Source organism: Triticum urartu, chromosome 7A (assembly GCF_056163025.1).
Source record: "Triticum urartu cultivar PI428250 chromosome 7A, HENAU_Tu73, whole genome shotgun sequence".
Taxonomy (NCBI): Eukaryota; Viridiplantae; Streptophyta; class Magnoliopsida; order Poales; family Poaceae; genus Triticum; species Triticum urartu.
In genome coordinates, this window is record NC_141879.1 from 66,921,255 (window position 1) to 66,937,541 (window position 16,287).

Genomic DNA, 16,287 nt, shown 5'->3' on the forward strand with positions numbered 1-16,287 from the left:
ACAATGTATTGCAATTGCCACTCTAAAACTTTTGCTTTTGCCACGGAATGGCAAAAGTGATATATTGTCAAAAGCTAAGAGTGGCAAAAGTGAAATGTCAAATTCTAGAGTGGCATAAGCAAAGTGTGCAAAAACTAGAGTGGCAAAAACAAAGTTTTCCCCTTTGTAAATAATTAGCTATATCCAAAGCTCTCCTTGGCAGCAAGGTACAAACAAAAAGAGAGAGAGGCAAAGAAAAATCTCTTCTTTGGAACCTAGCTAAACAAAGAATCTCCTCCACAAGAAGTAAACAAAAATCCCTAATCCCTCTCCTCAAGGTAGATTGCAGCAAACAAGATTAGAGGAGAAGAAGCTCACCCAGTAGTGTGGAGAAGCTCACCAAGGTAGATTGAAGCTCACCCAACAGTATGCATCACCTGCGTGAACAAAGCAACAGCGTGAGGGGAGGGGAGGGGCCAATAGCAAATCAAAATTGACGTACCTTGACCAGCAGCACAACTCCAGGGTTAGGGTTGGAGCAGGGGAAGGCGGCGTCCCGAGTATGCCATGGCGTGGGCATGGAGCAGGCAGCCCGTACCATCATGCCGCCGAGAAGAAGCTCTTGGAGGCCAAGGTCGGACGACGGCGCCGGAGGATCTGCGAGCGCCTTGGCCGCCGCCTGACCTGCTTGCTCTCCCTCTTCTCTTCTCTTCCCTTCCCTGGTGCCTAGCGGTCGGATGACGGGAGGGGGCAGCGTGAGGTCGTGGATGGTTGCCTGGGCGAGCGGCGATGGTGGCAGCGACGGCCGGTGGCGGGTAGGGAGGCGGGCACGGGTTAGGGTTTGGAGGGAGAGAGAGGTGGGGCGGGAGGGAGAGAGAGGTGGGGCAAGAGGAGCTGGGCGCGGGGGAGGCGTGAGTGTGGGAGGGAGGAGGCGGGGGAGGCGACCCACGAGCTGGGCGGCGCAAGGTCGGGGATGGGGGCCGGGCCGAGCGGCGGCGCGACGACAGGGGGTCTGTGGGCTGCGGGCGGCTATGTTTTGGAGAGAGAGAGAGAGAGAGAGAGAGCTGAGACGGACAAATGGGAGTAGGGCAATTGCTCTTCCTCGCAAGACGTGTTGACCTAAGACGTGAAAAACCAAAAATGCCCTCGACGGGTTACCGAAATTACAGGCGGTCGCATCCCAGTTCCGACACTATTCATTGCTGGAGCTCTCAGTTTTTATCCGACGATCGAGCGTGTTTGGGAGGGGGATTCGACGGCCCAAAACACATCAAGGAAATGATACGACGGCCGAGAAGCGCTAAGCTCTGGGAGTGCTTGTGGTATGCTTGGTTTCTTGTTTTAGGATGTTGATCCATATACAAATACTACCTACTGGATACTACGTCAATTTCAACAACAAAAAATTACTGGATACGTCAGACCAATCATTCTTTGGAGAAAATATGGATAAGAACAAATTGCATAAAGGTTACCGTTGTAGGTGGTCTGTTCTAACTCTGGATCGACGTGCTTGGAGGGTGGCGATAATTCCATTGGACCGGCGAAGCAGCACAACCGAAGTAAGAAATAATCGATCGATGCCGATGAGGCCGATGAGCTAGCTGGTGTGTTTGAGGCTGCGCGTTTGTCGTTTTCTATGCATACCTGGTATTGTGTAATCTATGTATTAATTAGGTGCATTGTTTTTTTGTTTCTTTTATGCAGCTCTGCTCCTTTTCGGGCTGCGAAAGTATGTAATGTAGTTATCAGTAGTAGGCTCCGATCGAGGTCACTAGTAGAAAAATGGCCTTTAGTCCCAGTTCTAGAGGGCCTTTAGTCCCGGTTCTGGAACTGGGACTAAGGGATTGTTTGGATAGCAAGATTATAGAGAACTAGCTCTAGTTAAATGCAATTTCTGTTGTAACAACCAAAAATCTTGTTTTGATCGCCTAACTGAATCATGGATAAAGAAAACTGAGTTCTACAAAACCTCCAAAACCCAGCTTATAGAAAAACGACTATTTGGCGTTTTTATATAAACCAGTTTTATGAATACGGTGGCCACATACGGAGCGCATGGTGCCATGGCCGATTTGCTCCTCCTTGTGCCGACGATGACGTCCGCAATCCTCTTCGGGCATGAGCGAGGCGCCGACGAGTGGGTAAGCTCGCCGCTCGGGGCCCAGACATGGTCGTGGTCGTGTCGCACGACGACGCATCATAGCGCCGCCACGTCCTCTGCAGGCACAAGCGAGGCGACGCTGGAAGTCAGTGCGGCTCAGCGAGCTCTCGCCGCTCTGGCCTGGACGTGGCCTTCGTCATGTGACACGGCGACGAAGCACAAGGGTCGCGACGTGCTCTACAGGCATCAGCGAGTTTACGCTGGAAGTCGGTGAGGCTCGGCGAGCTTGCCGTTCGTGGCTTGAACGTGCCCGTCGCCGTATGGCATGGTGACTTGGCGAGGCGGGAGCCGGGAGCTGCCGCGGAATACACAGTGCCATAGCCGATGTGTTCGTCTTACCGACGGTTGCTACAACCTGATCTCCCCAGCGTACGCGAACGGCGAACAGCATCACATCGTAAGCACTGCCCCCCGGCCTAGTCATCCCAGCGGCGCACAGAGGATACTGCTGCATGGCCGGCAGCCTGGTTCGTTGTCATCACCGTCGCCACGTGGCCGCTGTCTGGAGCTCCACCTTTAGTCCCGGGACTAAAGGTATTTTTCCATAAAAAAAAATTGAATTCTTTTTAAAAAAATCGATATTCAAATTTCTGAATTATTTTCCAATTTCATCTCTAATCACCCTCATCACTGCTCTATTTAAGCTCTAATCTCTAATCACCTCTCATCATTCCAAATCATCTAACTTCCCGGCCAGTCCCCCTCGTTTCCAAGTCTGCACTTGTTGTTTTCCTGATAATAGTAAGATATCAATCCTATTAACCCTCAGAAGTTTAGCTTGAGCATGAAGTAATCTGACCATAATTTGACAATAGTAAGATGTCATTCCAAAACAATAATTATTTAGTAACACTAATATTTCTTAAATAAGTAGTTTGACCATAGTTTGACCACAGTTTGACTAGATTTTACCAAAATTCAAAAAATGAAATAATTATTTAGTAACACTAATATTCTTGAATAATTATGTAGTAACACTACTATTTCTTAAATAAGTAGTTTGACCACAGTTTGACCAGATTTGACCAAAATTCAAAAAACTATAATAATTATTTAGTAACACTAATATTCGTGAATAATTATTTAGTAACACTAATACTTCTTGAATAAGTAGTTTGACCTGATTTAACCAAAATTCAAAAAAAACTGAAATTTGAGCATAACTTTTTTTCCTTCTAGAATTTGAGGATTCTAAAAATTTGCAAACAGGCCACTACATCTCGAAGAATTTTATTTTTTGAAGTTTCTAAAGGTGTAATCTTTAGTCCCGGTTTGAGATACAAACCGGGACTAAAGGGTGCAATGCCCTTTAGTCCCGGTTCGTGTCTCAAACCGGGACTAAAAGGCTCATTTGAACCGGGACTAATGTCTTTAGAAGCACGAATCGGGACCAATGCTCATATTAATCCCTGTTCGTGACTGAACCGGAACTAATGGGCTTATCTGGCCCAAACGAAAGCCCTGTTTTCTACTAGTGGGTGATCAAGATGTGTTGCCTTCATGGGGCGCCTTTTGGTGTGTGATGAGCGCTGAAATGAGGATTCAATGCAAGTGTTCCATCATGCTTCATTTGCTATAGTATTGTAACTGAGCATTGTCGAGTAGTAATATATTGCAAAAAAACACCCTAAAATTGCCAACCTCACACGGTTAAACCTCTCTTGGGTGGTTGTCATGGTGGCCCAATCTAGACGCACTGCGCTGCGCGGCAGGGTTGCCTGAGGCAGTGGGTGAATGAGACATAGGAGAGTGAAAATATGTGACATAGTCACATAGAGTGATTTTTTTTCGTGAATACGCAAATTGCATGTAGCTAGTCACATACAAAGAGGTAAGACTACAAGGGAGCACGAGGAAGAAGGGGATGCTCAGCCCCAAAGACCTAACTATGGTGGATCATGCAAAGGACTGGCTTTTGACCCTATCCATATCTTCTACTGCATGTAGTGTAATCTTTAGTCCCGGTTTGAGATACAAACCGGGACTAAAGGGTGCAATGCCCTTTAGTCCCGGTTCGTGTCTCAAACCGGGACTAAAAGGCTCATTTGAACCGGGACTAATGTCTTTAGAAGCACGAATCGGGACCAATGCTCACATTAGTCCCTGTTCGTGACTGAACCGGGACTAATGGGCTTATCTGGCCAGAACGAAAGCCCTGTTTTCTACTAGTGGGTGATCAAGATGTGTTGCCTTCATGGGGCGCCTTTTGGTGTGTGATGAGCGCTGAAATGAGGATTCAATGCAAGTGTTCCATCATGCTTCATTTGCTATAGTATTGTAACTGAGCATTGTCGAGTAGTAATATATTGCAAAAAAACACCCTAAAATTGCCAACCTCACGCGGTTAAACCTCTCTTGGGTGGTTGTCATGGTGGCCCAATCTAGATGCACTGTGCTGCGCGGCAGGGTTGCCTGAGGCAGTGGGTGAATGAGACATAGGAGAGTGAAAAGATGTGACATAGTCACATAGAGTGATTTTTTTTCGTGAATACGCAAATTGCATGTAGCTAGTCACATACAAAGAGGTAAGACTACAAGGGAGCACGAGGAAGAAGGGGATGCTCAGCCCCAAAGACCTAACTATGGTGGATCATGCAAAGGACTGGCTTTTGACCCTATCCATATCTTCTGCTGCATGTAGTGTAATCTTTAGTCCCGGTTTGAGATACAAACCGGGACTAAAGGGTGCAATGCCCTTTAGTCCCGGTTCGTGTCTCAAACCGGGACTAAAAGGCTCATTTGAACCGGGACTAATGTCTTTAGAAGTACGAATCGGGACCAATGCTCACATTAGTCCCTGTTCGTGACTGAACCGGGACTAATGGGCTTATCTGGCCAGAACGAAAGCCCTGTTTTCTACTAGTGGGTGATCAAGATGTGTTGCCTTCATGGGGCGCCTTTTGGTGTGTGATGAGCGCTGAAATGAGGATGCAATGCAAGTGTTCCATCATGCTTCATTTGCTATAGTATTGTAACTGAGCATTGTCGAGTAGTAATATATTGCAAAAAAACACCCTAAAATTGCCAACCTCACGCGGTTAAACCTCTCTTGGGTGGTTGTCATGGTGGCCCAATCTAGATGCACTGTGCTGCGCGGCAGGGTTGCCTGAGGCAGTGGGTGAATGAGACATAGGAGAGTGAAAAGATGTGACATAGTCACATAGAGTGATTTTTTTTCGTGAATACGCAAATTGCATGTAGCTAGTCACATACAAAGAGGTAAGACTACAAGGGAGCACGAGGAAGAAGGGGATGCTCAGCCCCAAAGACCTCACTATGGTGGATCATGCAAAGGACTGGCTTTTGACCCTATCCATATCATCTGCTGTATGTAGCGATCAGTTAACTCCGCCGCCTATGTTCCCCGCCGGCTCTACTGCACGCCAATGTATTGCCTCGGTAGCGGTGGCGGCGGTGGGAGGTTGGGCAAGCCGCCGATGCGAGAGGAAGAAGCACCATTGGCAGGAAGAAATAGCAGCGACGACGCGGTAGGAAGTACGCCGGCGTGGGAGGAAGATGCACCGCCATGGCCACGAGCTCGGGGCCATTTGTGGCGGCGGATCTGTGCCGGGGATGGGTGGCAGCTAGATCCGGCCATTATCGGCTGCGGGACAGCGTCAAAGTGGATGTGGATGAGGGCGGTGACGCGCCGGCGGGGATTGGGAGGCGGGTACGGTGGGAGGTAAGGCGAAGTGGGTGGAGAATTTTCACTCCGTGAGCGGTCAGCCGAGTATATTTATGAGTCGCGATCGAGTCGGTGTAAATCTCTCCCCCCCCCCCCCCCCCCCCCGGGCCCAACGGTTTTTTGGGTTATGTTAGTTCTTGGTTAGAGAAGAAAAAACGAATTTATCCTCCTTTAACTGGTTATTGGGATCAGTCAGAGATGTCCTAAGAGGCCGTTGCAAACGCGGATAAGCAGCGCCACCATAACAAGAGGGACATGGGTCCAGGCGCCGCCACACCAGCCGGCAGCAATGGTGGTGAGGTTGGGGGATGGCGCTTAGCTAGGTTTTAAGTGAACGAAAATAATATCTACATACGCTATGTTGCAAAATATGATCAGACGTGTCACTAGTCTTATAACAAAGTTGCAAACCAACCAGTGGTTAGATGGTTAGAATGACAGTGATATCTTCAGCCCACTAGGATTCAAGTCCTAGACTTAAAGCTCGTGCTCGCATTTTTTTCATTTTATTTCAGGCCTTTTAGCACTGTGCGTTCAGTGGAAAGAGATGTTCCTGTCGACTACAAAAGCATATATGGCGAGTTCGTCAATATCAAGATAATGTGCCAGTTCGGTCACTCGGAGGCGCTCATAGAGGTAAGATGTGCGTTCATAGAGATGGGTGGATGAGCGTCTGGCTGTGTATGGTGTTTCTAAAAAACAGAGTTGCACGGTCAATTTCGTTGGAAAATCCGAAATCGAAGTTCAGTAGAAATGAAGTCGGGCGTACCCGTGGTAATATGAAATCCGAAGTTCAGTAGAAATTTCGTTGGAAAATCCCGCCATAACGGACTCCAACTGCCCAACATGCCGATCAGAGACGAACTCGTTGCTTCCCTTCCTGCCGGATCGACATCGATATAGAAATGAAGTCGGGCGTACGTAGCCGTGGTAATCCTGTCCTACTCCGGCACGAGAACGTGTTTCCCGATCGATCTCCTCTTCTACCATCCAAGCCCGAAGCACTATAAGTAAACTGCCGCACGTACGCTCGCTTATTCCCATTGCCTCCCCGAACATCGATCTCCTACGATCAGATCCGGTTTCACTTCACCATCACGCGCGATGGCTAGGTTGATGCCATCGCTTGCCATGGACCTGCCACAAGAAGAAGGAGGCCACGAGGACTCCGCGTTCCTCGGCGTCGTGGGAGATCCAGACGACTCGGAGTTGGCCGCGTTGGTGGCCGGGGCGCTGAAGACGGTGGACGCGTCGTCCGACGACGACGACGACGAGCTCAGCTGCCCGATCTGCTTGGAGGAGGACGACGCCGCGGCGTGGAAGGAGACACCGTGCGGGCACCGGTTCCACGGGCGGTGCGTAGAGAGGTGGCTGCAGGAGAAAGAGAGCTGTCCCATGTGCCGTCGCGAGGTCGTCACGGCGCCCGCCGCCACCGCAGATTGTACTGCTGCACACCTACATTTCTTGTGGATAGCTGCCTTGGGGTTGCATGTGTTTGGCGATGTTCCTGTGGACGACATGGAAACTGATGATGATGATGATGCTTAGGGAGAGCTTCCGGTCGACGTCGGGCACCAGGCTCGAAGCTGAGTTGCTTTTTGATCGAGATAAGTCCCCATGCATGCATGCGTGAAGCTCGGGGCCAGGAGACCTACCGTGGAAACTGTACGTAGTGAGAGATGCATCACCTAGTACATTGGACATGTCGGTCCGAATCGAAGGGACATGCTTTGGCCTTCCTTTTGTGTAAAAGATCAGATGTAAACTGTGTGTGTAATCCGTACATCCTTGCATAAACATGCATGATCTTCTAGCCGTCTATGTGTAAATTGTTCTACGGTATTCTCTCACATACTTGCATCTCAGGCTGGACGTACCGAGCGGGCTTTTTGGCCTGCTCGTGGACCGACCTGGACCGGACCGATCAGTCCTGGCCCGCTGGGAATATAGGCCGGTCCGAGCTGGGAATTTCGGCCCGAAAGTCGACCGGTCCGGTCCGGTCTTAGCTCGGTTAACTCGACTGGACCGAACGAGGTCGGTTGTTTCTTACGCACGAATGAACTACACGATCGGTTCTTTGGCTCGAGGTAGAAGAGAGTTATCTCCACGATTTACTCCGTTATTTGAGAGACAGTTATCTCCACGATTCACTCCACGATATTGGATAGACATTATCTCCACGATTTACTTCGTAGAAATAGGAATTCTATTGCCTAAAACGTTAGAGTTTTCCTTTTATTCAACGGAGCAGAAACAGAAAGAACATGAAAGGTGGGCTCGATCCGATGTGTTCCTTCCATCTACACGTCCCCACGATCCCATTAACCTGTGCCAGATCAGAATTTGTACGACTGAATGTACATTTGTAGGTGGGCATACACGTTACAGGCCCTATTTATTTGCAACATGCAAATTGTAAAAAGGATAGTTGTGCCACATGCAACGAGCCTACTATGTGGACTCCTATGGACTCAACAGATTTAACGTGATACTTTAAAAAAATAAGCAGTATTAACGTGACGGAAAATAGGAAACACCCTTAGGAAAAATGAAAACTGAAAACAACGAGGCAACGAGATTAATTGCGTGTCGCCAGGAACAGGCCCGCCCTTGGAAATCATTCGCTCGGGGGCCTCCCAGATGAAGAACTCCAGCACCAGGTCGAGGCGTCGAATGACCTCCCCGCCTCCTGCAACGCCGCCACCTCCACGGCAACACCTCCTTTCATCGCCGTCGTCATGTATCTGGCCTCTTAAACGTGCTCATGATGGGCACGCGGCTGTGTCTCTCCCCTTCCTCTCCTCCCCATGCCCCGTAATCTCTGCAGGAGCTCACAGTCCCATGCGCCGCCGCTCGCCGTCGCCGGACGACGCCACGGGCGGTCCTCGCGGTCCGGCCCGAGCTTTACCACCGCCGGTCCGGTCCTTGAAAACCGGACCACGGCACTGCTCGGTCCGGTCCGGTCCGGTCTGGTCCGCCGGTGGCCGGTCCAGACGGCGGCTCGGTCAGGGCCCGGACCGGCCCGGACCGTGTCCACCCCGACTTGCATCTCACGTCTTTGTAAAGGCCATTCCACTCATATTTGGGCGACAACGTATTATGTTCACAATTTATTTCATCAAGACACGTGCTAGAAATTTACACAGCTTCCTTTCAGTTCCATACATATATTCCTGAAGCGCTCTAATGTTTTGTAGAATACACCCTCGACTACTTGATCTCATGATCCACCACACCAACTATTCTTTCTCCGTCCAAAATATTATGCATCTTTTTATTTCTATTTTCCAAAAAAGAGGATAAAAAGTATATGGTTGTTCAAAAGTGAAAATGTATTTTGCATATTTCCTTGACCAGACAAAAGTGCTTAAAAAGAGAAAAATAACATGGGCGTTCCATCGTAATGAAAAAACAACTAGTATTTCTTAATACAAGAACATTTTTTAGAGTAAACAGTTTTGAAAACTGTGAGTATTTTAAGAAATGTTTTGAAAACAGTTTTGAAAACTGTGAGTTTTGAAAACAGTTTTAAATTGAGCAGTGATGAGGGGTGATTAGAGATTAAATAGTAAAATAATTCAGAAATTTGAAAATCAGAAAAAAAGAATCAAAAAAAGTCGTAAAATTTCCTTTAGTCCCAGTTGGTGTTAGGTGGAGCTCCAAACAGAGGCCACGTGGAGGGCCTTTAGACCCGGTTCGTAACAGAACCGGAACTAAAAGGGGGGGGGGGGGGATTTAGTACCAACCCTTTAGTCCCGGTTCTAGAAACAGGACTAAAAACCCTTTGAAACCGAGACAAATGGGCCTTTTTCTACTACTAGTGGAAGAAATAAAAAAGAAACTCATGTCTTGAAAAATCCAACCAAAAAAACCAAGAAACCTCGTATAGAAACCAACTCAAGATGGAAAACCATAAAGACAATCCGAGTAAAAAGTGATGGGCGAGGGAAAGAAAGAAAACATGAGAAACGAGCTGGCGCATTAGAAAGCAAGGGATGTGCGATCTCCCTACATTTAGTGACGGTGCACAAAAAATAGCATTTTCTGACGAACATTGCACAATTGGTATTTCATATTCATTGCTTACAGAGAAGAAGAGTTCTCTTTTCATAAAAACCGCACACTCTGGCATCGTCTGGTCGTTGGGCCGATTATCTTTCATCCGCTCCGCATCGAACGGTTTTTGTTTTGATTTTTTTTGTAATTTTCTTCAGGATGCATTATCTTTACTGGTCTCTCATGTGTTGGTCATTTTTTTTAATATACAGATTTTCAATGTTTTTCGTTGATCTTTGTTCCATTTTTATTTTATGTTTCCTTTCCATTTCTTCAGGTTTTTCGCAGCTAATTCGTCCAGTTTTTTGCTCTTTAAATAAAAACTATCCCTTTTTCAGTTTTAATTTTTTAGTTCATAAACATATTTGTAAATTTAGTGTATCTTTCATATTCTGATATATATTAGAAGTCATGAAATTTATGAACATTTTAAAATTTTGTTTTCTAGAGTCTACATTATGTTTGCTACCGAAGCCACATCTAATAAACAAGAGGCTAATGCACGCTTCGGCACGCCGTTCTTCACTCGTGGGATTAACAATTTTGTCTAGTATATAATTACAATTGATTGTTTCATTCCTATTTTATCTGTGTTAATTCTGCTATGGTGGTGTTTTTATTCATTCATATATCGTGTTGAGTTAATGTTGGAGGCGGTAGTTGTTCTCGGAGCAGAGTGGAATTTTTTGGTGTGTGGTTATGGTGTCCTTCTATGTTTTAGACTCGGTATCAGCCGGTGATTGTTGTGTCAGCCTCTTGAGAGCTCCTATGCCGCGCCCAAACCGTGGAATTTATAATACCTAAATAGTTGATTCTCACTATCCTAATTCTCTTAACATGCAGCCTATCCACCTCATCAACCTTGCCACCTCAGCATTTTTCAACCAATGGTGTGATTCAACTATGGTAATTTTTTGAGATATTAAACTCTGCTTATTAATCGAACCAGGCCTCCTCCGTCTTCCATTACCGATGAGTCGGTGTAAAACCTATTAAAGAAAAGCTCATCAGTCATCTCTCCTCTCCCTCGATTCAACCGAGCCCATCTATCCCCTTTTTCTCTACTCACCCCCGAGTCCGGTGTGGCGCCGAGATCCCATCTCACCCCCCAGGCGGCAGGACCGCCCGCTCGGCTCCCCTCTGCGATTCTCGCCGGATCCTCAAGCTATGTTCCCCTTCTCAGTACCAGGCGAGCACCAAGCCAGGTCCGGCCACGCCGGTGCCCGCGTCCTTGGTTTCATGGTCCTCCTCAGTTGCCCGTCCAAATCTGTGGTGCCATGGCGAAAATATAAAATCGAGCATATGCACCCCGGCCGCTTATCTGAGTTGTACATATACATCGGAATAGGTGTCAGCTTGTTCCGTAAGATCGCTAGGCCATGGTTATTTCGAGCGGGTTAGTAGTCCCGCCATGGTCTGGTGCCATGGTCTGGAGTTGTTGGCAACGCCGGCCTCAACCGTGGGCTGGACGCGAGTGGTGGATCCAGCTCCCTGATCGGTTCACTAGAATCCTCAGCCTAGGAGTGGACGCGATGCCGGGAAGTACCTCGGTTGACAACGAAACTTGTAGGCACCAGCTCGCGTGGTTCATGCCCGGCGGCGGCGACGGAGCAGGAGGTGCGGCATAGCAGGGGCCGGCGCGGCGGCGGCACACGGTGAAGAACCTGCGGTCGCTCTCCTTCGAGGATCTGTCACGGACGCTGGCGATGACGAGCATGGACTCCTTCACCCTGTACGACCTCAAGTCCGTCACAAATCCACCTCCAAGTTCCTCGATGAGGTCGGCTTCGGCTTCATCCCCGTCCACAGGGACTGCATTGACGGCGGCCTCCGCCCGGGCCTCGCCCCGCATGCAGCAGGTCGTCCTAAAGTACCTCGGCCTCGAGAACAACGGCATGCAGGTGCATCATGATTTGTTGGTACGTCGCCCTTCTTCGGTGCCACAGAGATCGTAGGTTAGTTCATTGGTTCGGTGATGACCGGTTGATTTTTTTTTTGTTTGGTCGAACAGGTAGAGGTGATGTATCTGGGGACGATGAGCAACGTGCAACGCTGCACCTGCATATGAGTAGGATGTCCTGCTCCTGTGTGTTCATCATGGGCTCGCGCCAACGGCGGCGAACTTCCCAGTACATCGACAGGTTCTGTACTCTGTTCTTCGAGATTTTTTCTGTCTTCAGTATTTCATTCTAACGAAAAAATGTCACATTCAGCGTACACAGCCGATCGAAATCAGCCCTCTTGTGCCTTTCTTCCAGCCGTAACCCGATCAGTCCCGACTGATAGAGCCAAAAGGATCCTACCGGCAGTGCGTGCTACACCAGTTTCTCACCTCCCCCACTTAGCTTCCAAGTAAATAGTAACAGCAATTATTAACAGGTTACATGTGTTTTCGCTTCGTCTCCCTCCTACCTTGATCTCAAACAATACTCCACCACTATTAAATCACTCTGCTGAAACTGCTCCACAGGTCCATAGTTTCAGCTTCAGGTTCAATCGTCTCTTTAAATTGAGCCACGAGAAGGAGGAACCAGCTACCAAGGTTAGGGAGGCGTGTATATTGCCCCCGGCCATCAATTAGTAGTTAGAAACATGTATATAGTACGATCATCATCCGATGCGCCTGCCTGCTCGAGTCGTTGTCTCTGGCACCAGCGTGCACTCTGGAATAGCTGTCCGCTCCTAGTTTTCATCCTCCCATTCTTCCTCTTATCCCCAGGCTTATTGCTTTGTTAGTTTTCGCTCTACCTTGCAAGGTGCTCGAGGTTTTGTCAGCAAGGGCCACACCACTGCTTTGTTTCTTAGGTATCTTGCTATTTGCACTCATCCCTTAATTTTCTTATTTTACACTGAATGAGAAAATGCATCTTTTAGTCTTCTGTTATGTTAATTTAGTTATTCGCATGAAACTCCCATCTCTGAATTTGAAGTTGCTAAATTGGATAAGCATGAAACTTATGCTTGGAGTAGATAGCATAATAAGTTGCTCCCATGCATTCTTGCATGCAATGTATTTCCTTAAAAAAAGTTAGATATAAACTAAAACAACAATCACTGCTTCATGTAAGTCAACCTTTGTATGATTCGCAAAGATGGATAAATCTGAATTTTTTTTTGGAGCCATCCTTTTAGTCCTTTAGTCTAAGGTTTTGTTTCTCACTAGGCTAACTGTACAAGTTTAACCTCTGCGATAATGTTGTTTGGGTCTGTCTAGGGCACATGCACATCTAAGTGATTCAATCAAACATAAAAAGGAAAAAGAAAGTGCACGAATCTCCACATAGAATCAATACCATAGGACTTGAATGTGCAATACTTAGAGCACATCTAGATATTTTTTTGCCACACATAGGACAATGTTAACAACACATGCAAAGAATATCATGAACTACTCTAACTTCTTCCTATAATTAGGTGCACTATTGCTAAAATCATTCATTATTTATCAGTAGGCTGATCAAAAACTGTAGTCAAGAAGAACAATATCTCAATTCATGATGATCCAATGCAAATATCTGCATGAATAGAAATATCTCTTTCGAATAGTTTATATTGTGCTTATTTATTATCTTTTTAAGCAAAAAAATAATACCGAAATTAGAAGGACACAGGCACTATACCATCCAGCCACTCTCCATTTACTACTAGATCCGCCACATGGTGAAGCTACATTTAGACTTGGGTATGCATTTATGGGCTAAGCTACGTAGGGACTTGGTTGTACAAATGTACATCATTTTTTTTTCAAAACTTTGGAGTACCTATGTATGATTCACATGTATAGAACAATATACATAAAGGCAAATAGAAACATGAGTAAAATTGTAAATCTTAGGTACTATACAATATTGTTTGTATGTTGGATCCGCTACCATTCCTATACTATGAGACTGTGGAGATCTATTGCTCGCATGTATTCTAATTTTATTCTTGATAACTTTATCACTGTAAATTCCCACAGCAACGTGCGGGGTATTGTCTAGTTGCTACTATGATGCTCACATGGGTCAACACGAAGCTCTTGCTGACTTAGCTCAGCTACGTGCTTTGCTCGCTCCCTTACTATTTTCTAGATCGCTCCACTACTAGCTTAAAAAAAAGCGGATACCTTTTTTTAATTTGAAAATATTCGCAAGTGTTCATGGATTTAAAAAATATTGCAAATTCTTAAATTTATTTTTTGCACAAATTTTAAAATATTTGTGGGTTTAAAAATGTTATGAATTTAGAAAAAGCTTCACAAATTTAAACGTGTTCACATACTTTAAAACTACTAGATGATACCTCGCGCGTTGATGCGGGACTTGTTATGTGTTCATATACAGGGGCGGACCCACGTTCGTGGGAGTGGGGGCCTAGGACCCCACTCAAAATATGAAACTTCAGTGATATTTCTTTGAAATTTCAGAAATTTTTGCCAAAACTATGTGAATTTGTACAAAGTATGCCCCCACTCCCATAGTTTGCCCCCACTTATAATAGTTTCTGGATCCGCCCCTGTTCATATAGCTATAATAGGTATCTCGGTATTTCTATAATTAGAATGCATAGCTAACATGGAATGTGATGCAATTTTCCCATGATAATTTAAGATAATATAATTTGACTCCCTATTGTTAGTGCATCAGAGAAACAAAAAGATTTCATGTTAATTTGCGAGTCTCGCAGTATTAACACGCCAGAATAGAAATGACATTGTTCCCAACTGGGACAAAATATATAAACCAAAGGCCACCAGAACGGGTCCTAGATGGTCCTCTAAGCGAAGGCAGACTTGTTAGGCTAGGATTGTCACAAAACAATCAGAAAGTATCCTGATATATAGTGGAGAAGTATTATTCATTACAAATATATAAATTCAGTATTTCCATAAAACATTTCATAGTGCAGCATTTAATTAGAAACTTGCATTTGTCAAATGAGGGTTTAGGTTTGAGATAATATCCAAGTGCTAGACTTAGAGAAGTTTGTTTGATTGTAGTTACACGTACATGCATGTTTGAAGTGAACAACAGTTCCTATTTCAACGCAGATACAAAAATAAAATGATATCAGATAACTCCAATCAACAAACACACCAGGGCCCATATTTTTCATCCCACTTGAACATTAAAGGGCGGACTATGCAGGAGAGCGACATTCTCCATACAAACAAGACATGGATGTTAACTCAAGATGCATTCAAGCTGCGCATTCAACTGAACAAACACTAAGAACACAAGGCAGCTCTAAATTGTAATGTGACAACCAATGAAGGAAACAAAAAGGACCTTTAAAAACAAGGAAGTACTTACTTGATGGGCAATACTACTATCACATATCTCGAGGGCTTGGATCTTGCGCCGGTCACACAACCAGTCTCCGGCTTGGTTAACGGTTCCTTGCCACAGGAATGTGCTAGTACAAGTTAGATGCCAGGGCAAGCCAAGCTTCAATCTTGCAGCTTGGCGAGGTCTACGTCTTACACAGTGGCGGAGCCAGGAAAATCCAACGAGGAGGGCCAAACGTTGCTAAACCTAGTTGAGGAGGGCCAGTCTATTAAAATACTCGGTTTTAACAGCAAAAAATTATGTGTTTACACTAGTATTAGTCTTAAACCAGTGACATTAGAGGGGCCAGGACCCCTGTTGGTCCCCCTGTCTCCGCCACTGGTCTTACAGCATGGCAAAACTTGCTGGTCACGCTGCTCATGTACCTATACCCTGGATTATAGCAACGGCTTATTTTCTAAGCTGCCAAAAGAACTAACCCTTAGTATTGACCGAAGGTGCAACTCCACCCACCCTCTCAAGCGACTTCCTCATCTTCGGACCCTGATTTGCGGCAATGGGATCGCTCGGAATTAGGCCAGGGCGAAATCCCTGCTCGGCTCGCCGATGCTGGCAGCGGTGGCACCAGCGGGTGTCGTTTCCCTCCCTGGAGGCGCTGTCATGACCTCTATCCATGCCCCTCTTCGAGCAACGGGGGAAACCCTTGGTCCGGTTCTTTGGATCGGATGGCGGCGGCATCACGACATCGCTCACCTTCTTGAAGGTGCCATCTTGCTTGCTCGCGGCATCCCCGGTGTTGGATCTAGAGATGTTTGATGTTTGGTCAGTTCGGCTTGCCCCTCTACTTGGGTCTGGCTTGGTGGTTTAGCTGTGGTCTTTTCTTCTGTCCTGTGTCATTTTGCTCCGGGTCCCATGTCCACGCCTATGTACTTTTCTGCTTTTCTTCTATCAATGAAATGATACGCAAGCTTTGCGTATTCGTGAAAAAAAAGTATTGACCGAAGGAGTGGCGATAGCATGCCTAGTACAAGTACACCGGTCATTATCAGGCTCTCTGTTACCAAAGATGGTGTCGTCGCTTTCTTTGCTGGTGAGCTTGCCCATCGTGGTGTGGCCCGGCCGGTGTACTGGCT

At 46.4% G+C, this 16,287-nt stretch overlaps 1 protein-coding gene across 1 annotated transcript; it reads left to right on the top strand.

The window, feature by feature from the left end:
* Positions 1-6,932: 6,932 nt before the first annotated feature.
* On the top strand, positions 6,933-7,543 carry LOC147957865 (putative RING finger protein C2A9.04c). The gene has a single exon (XM_087537799.1). It carries the CDS (start codon positions 6,933-6,935, stop codon positions 7,374-7,376), a length of 444 nt encoding a protein of 147 aa, XP_087393925.1. The 3' UTR covers positions 7,377-7,543.
* Positions 7,544-16,287: the final 8,744 nt, after the last annotated feature.